Below are 4,797 nucleotides of genomic sequence, written 5' to 3' on the forward strand. Positions count from 1 at the left end.
TTGTTGTCTTCGAACATAGATATGTCAACTTTGTTAGAAGCCATACAACCAACAAAAAAAAGAAAGGAGAATCCAAATTCCTTTTTTTGTCCTTTTTTTTAAAACTCATGATAAAAGTATATTATGAGTCAATTTATATTACACAAATAGAATGATTTGAATCGGTTGTGAGAGATGCCTTTATTTTTTTGATGAAATTAATATCGAGTTTCGATTATTTGAAAAAATTCTCTATTTTAAAGAGATTCAAATGATTGAATGAATAACTTCTAAAGTTAACTCAACATTCAGTTTTTAAGGTTATATCTAGTTTAACTCATTAAACGAATCATAACTCATTCAACCTACTCAAAACTTCACTAGTTGAACAAATTACACATTTATCGATCAAAATTGGCACCTACAATTTTCCTACTATGAATTTTACATTAACAACAATATACCTAATGTACCGACACAAATAGAGTCTAAAAAATGTGGTGTGAACAAATGTTATTGGTCAAAATTGTAATCCACCAATTGAGGTTTTAACGCAGCTAATATGATAAAAGAAATGACATTTATTTGTAATGACTAATGAGACATCTTGATAATTAATACTAACACATAAGATGGACAAGGTCAACTTGTCTCATTTTCCTTCCTCACATCATCAACATACAATACATTTATATTGAAGTTGAAGAACGCATATCAAGTGTCCATCTTAGGTCCAACCAAACTCATCATTTGGCCCAACATAAATTTGTATGGCCCATTTGCATGAATTTTAGCTTTTTAGTTGGGCCAGCTCTCTCACAATGAAATCTAAATCCCTTTTAGAGCTCCCTTCAATTTTAACAGCTTCAAGTGCTTTATCTTTCAATTTTTTAGCCCCTTCCTTAACCAAATCATTATTCATTGACTCACTAATTCTCTGACCCAATACTATCGGGTCGGGCACTGAGTTTGGGCCCTCACAAACTTGGACCGATGTCTTCATATTCTCAACCAACCACCATGCATTAATGAATTGGTCGGCCTCCATGGGCCAGCCCAAAATTAGTACTCCTGCCACAATAGCTTCCAGTACCGAATTCCATCCACAATGACTCAAAAATCCGCCAACAGCTCGATGGCCCAAAATCTCCACTTGTGGGGCCCAACCCTTTATTACTAGGCCTCGTCCTGAGACTCTCTTCTCAAACCCTTCGGATACTGATCCAAAACCTTGTTCCTCTTGTTGGGCGGTCAACTTTTTAACTACTAAAATGAACCTCACTCCACTTTTCTCAAGCCCAATAGCTAAGGCCTCCATTTGGGCTTTTGTTAGTATCTTTTGACTTCCAAAAGCCACATAAAGAACAGACGCATCAAGACATTCATCAAGCCAAGTGAAAACTCTGTCATTTCCATCATCATCCGTGTTGGACTTCCCAATTCTACCAGGTCCACCAATCAAATTAATTGGCCCAATCGAATACACGCGGTCATGGCCGATTTGCTTCTTTAAAAAGCCCAAAAACTCACTCTCCAAAGCCTCAAAAGTATTCAAAACTGACCCAAAACTCCTACCATTTGCAATAATCCCATTCTTAACAATCTCCCAAGCAGGATCACCCTCTTTAAAATTCTTAAACACAGAAGGAAGGTGTTCCCTCATAAATCTTGGGCTTTTAGGAAGCCCATTAAACTCAACAAGGCCCAAATCTCTATACCCCTCAAAATTCCTCCAAATTTCAAAAATAATAGAAACCACCAAAGCCCCAGAAGTGTAAAAAACAATTCCAGGTACACCAACTTCTTGGGCCAAATCTTGGGCCCAACCCAAGACAAAATCATAAACAATAGCCTTTGGAGGATCTACTTGGGCCTTAAACCATTCCAAGATTGGGCCATGAAGTTTACTAAGCCCATCAATAATTGGCGCATTGCCGGAGTTTCCAATATCCTTAAGGTTTTCAACACCAGTGGGAAGCGATGGATGGCCGGGAAATGGAAAAATGAGTGTATTAATAGACGGGTAGTTGGCGCGAAGAGGATCAAGAATATGTACATTTCTTGGTGTGACTAAAATGGTGATTTTAAAGCCATGAAGAAGAAGTTGATGAGTAAAATCAAGAAGTGGTAACATGTGACCTAGTGCTGGAAATGGAAAAATTAGGATATGAACACCATTTTTAGAGCTAGACATGGTTGTTGAACTAAAAAAAAAGGTTGGTGATTTTGAACTAGAGTGATGTGTATATGTTTGATATATAATTTAGTGATGTTTCTTAATGGTGCAAGTTTATTTGTCTTGGTATTGGCATTATTTAAATAGAGTAGATGCTTTTTCTTAGTCTTTGTGATTGTGGAATTTTGTGGGGGTTTTGTCTGTTAGCCTATTACATGACAATGAACATAGGTGGACGCTCATCTTTTTCCAAAGCTAGTAGGCCACGTGACTTATTTCATTTCTAGTACATAATAAAAAAAATTGAAAGTAAAGAGCGTTAACTATTACTTTACTAGACAAGAAGGTGTTGCTCGGATAGTAAATACCCTACACTTTTTTATCTTTAATTTTAAGGCAAACAATATAAATTTCGATAGTTTGGTAAGAACACAAGCTTTACTATATTGATCATATTGAGGTATAACCTTCTTTAGCAAACATACAAGAAAAGATAAATAAGAATTAGCAAAAAATTAATAAGCTATGAGTATCACATAATTTAATATGATAGTATGTACAAGTAAAAATATTTAAGTAATGACTAAATTATAAAAGCTAAATGAAAAAGTTGGGCATAAAATTCAACTTTCTTTTACAAATGAAAGAATATGATGCTACATTATATTGCCCGTCTAAAAATTTATTTAATTGATTTTTGTCTTCTTATTTATCTTGAAATTTTTCCGTAAACTTTCTTTTAGCAATGAATTAATCAAAATGCTCTCATACACCTTTTCCCTCTTGGATTGTGGTAAATTCGTACGAGAAATATTTGCTTCTCTATCCATACTAGCATAACATTGATCAATTATTTATTCCTCCTAATCTCCTTCAAATATATTGTTATTTGTAAGATATAAAATCTAAAAATAAACTAGTGTACTTAAATTTGAAGGTAGCAAGGTTGTTTCAGATAGATCTTCAGTTTAAATAAATCATATCAAATGCCAAGTATATAAAAACAAATACAGTAATAAAAGAGTCATGCTGGAAATAATGAAGAAGAGAACAGTAAAGCTATCGACCCAAATTTTTTTATTTTCATGTATCTTAGCTACTTGCTCACAACCTAGATACACTTTCATTGGTTAGTGCAACCAAGACATTAGAAAACACAAGCCTCCTACTATGAGCATAAACATTTCCATCCCACTTCCTCGCCGTCAACTCCTCCCCAAGCTTCACAGCCTCCTTCACCGTCTCTGCTGCACCGACGTGCGCGGAGTGCACGATGCCATGCTCGATTGCCACGTCAGCAGTCAATTTAGTGCCTCTCATAACGACATCACGCCAAGCTACGGGCGACTTGACTTTATTCTTCACTAAAGTCACGAACCAAGCAGGAATTTTTAGCCCTATATCAATTTCACTCATGTAGAGAAACCCGCGGTCCTTCCGCATCAAAACATAATCGTGGCTCATTCCCAAGATGAAGCCAGCTGCCGAAGCGTGGCCAGTAATGGCCGCGATAGTCGGCATAGGTAAGTTGAAAAGGTCGAATACGAGCGACTTAAACTTGGAATCCATCAATTGTGATCGGGCCGGGTCAGATCCGGCCCAAGCTAGATCATAGCCATTAGAGAAGAATTTGCCCTGAGCCGTAGTGATCAGAGCCGACCCGACCGCAACTTCAGCCCTTACGCGGTTGAGGGCGGCTCTGATTGCGTCAATAAGAGAGGGATTGAGCCTATGCTCACCATCACCGGTAAGTGTTAGAATAAATACATTCCCTTGTTTCTCTAAGGTGCACATTTCTTTCCTATGATTATTATTTTAATATGTTGCTAAGTACTATATACTAATTTTATACACAAAGATGTATGAATTTTCAAAAGTGAATAGATTAAACTAAGTATGAATATTGACTAGTTCGTAGTTTGAATTCAAGATTATTATAAAGATCACTCTAAACTATTGATATTTTCAAACTCAATTATTGTCTTTTTGAATAAAAGAATGCCTATGTTGATAGAGATTAGCATATAGACGTTTCAACTACATGTGACATCACATGAGTTTGTTCTTTAAAGATCCAAATAATCAATTTAATATGGATTACTGTAACTTAATCTTTATTTTTACAAAACATTGAACACAAAATATATTTTAAGTTCACAAAAGATAGACACAATTGGTCTAAACAACCAAATTTGACCAGATCTATTACGTATATATTGTTTATTCACATTTCTTAGGTTACAACTCACTTTTTCTAATTCCAGGAAACATGCTGAGCACACCTCTTTACCTTAATTCTTTTTAGAAAAATCTTTTTGAGTTCGTTCTGCTGTTTCTTTTCAATAGAATATCAATTATGCATTTCTTTTTTTGAATAATACCATACTTTCCTGCACGTCACATGCATAAGTAACTTAACCAACCCTACAACAATCAAGAGCCTTAATTCTTTTTGAGTTAGTTTTGCTGTTTCTTTTCAATAGTATATCAATTGTGCATTTCTTATTTAAATAATACAATACTTTCCTGCACGTCACATAAGTAACTTGACCAACCCTACAACAATCAAGAGCCTTAATTCTTTTTAGAAAAATCTTTTTGAGTTAGTTCTGCTGTTTCTTTTTTTTTGGTAGCAAGCTGTT

At 35.2% G+C, this 4,797-nt stretch overlaps 2 protein-coding genes across 2 annotated transcripts; both read right to left on the reverse strand.

Annotated features, from left to right (window-relative positions):
* Positions 1–542: 542 nt before the first annotated feature.
* Positions 543–2,283, reverse strand: LOC107848530 (UDP-glycosyltransferase 89A2). Its single transcript, XM_016693319.2, has one exon. It carries the CDS (start codon positions 2,171–2,173, stop codon positions 770–772), a length of 1,404 nt encoding a protein of 467 aa, XP_016548805.2. The 5' UTR covers positions 2,174–2,283; the 3' UTR covers positions 543–769.
* Positions 2,284–3,215: 932 nt separating this feature from the next.
* Positions 3,216–3,962, reverse strand: LOC107846946 (enoyl-CoA delta isomerase 1, peroxisomal). Its single transcript, XM_016691215.2, has one exon. It carries the CDS (start codon positions 3,947–3,949, stop codon positions 3,260–3,262), a length of 690 nt encoding a protein of 229 aa, XP_016546701.2. The 5' UTR covers positions 3,950–3,962; the 3' UTR covers positions 3,216–3,259.
* Positions 3,963–4,797: the final 835 nt, after the last annotated feature.

This window comes from Capsicum annuum, chromosome 11, assembly GCF_002878395.1.
Source record: "Capsicum annuum cultivar UCD-10X-F1 chromosome 11, UCD10Xv1.1, whole genome shotgun sequence".
NCBI classification, from domain to species: Eukaryota; Viridiplantae; Streptophyta; class Magnoliopsida; order Solanales; family Solanaceae; genus Capsicum; species Capsicum annuum.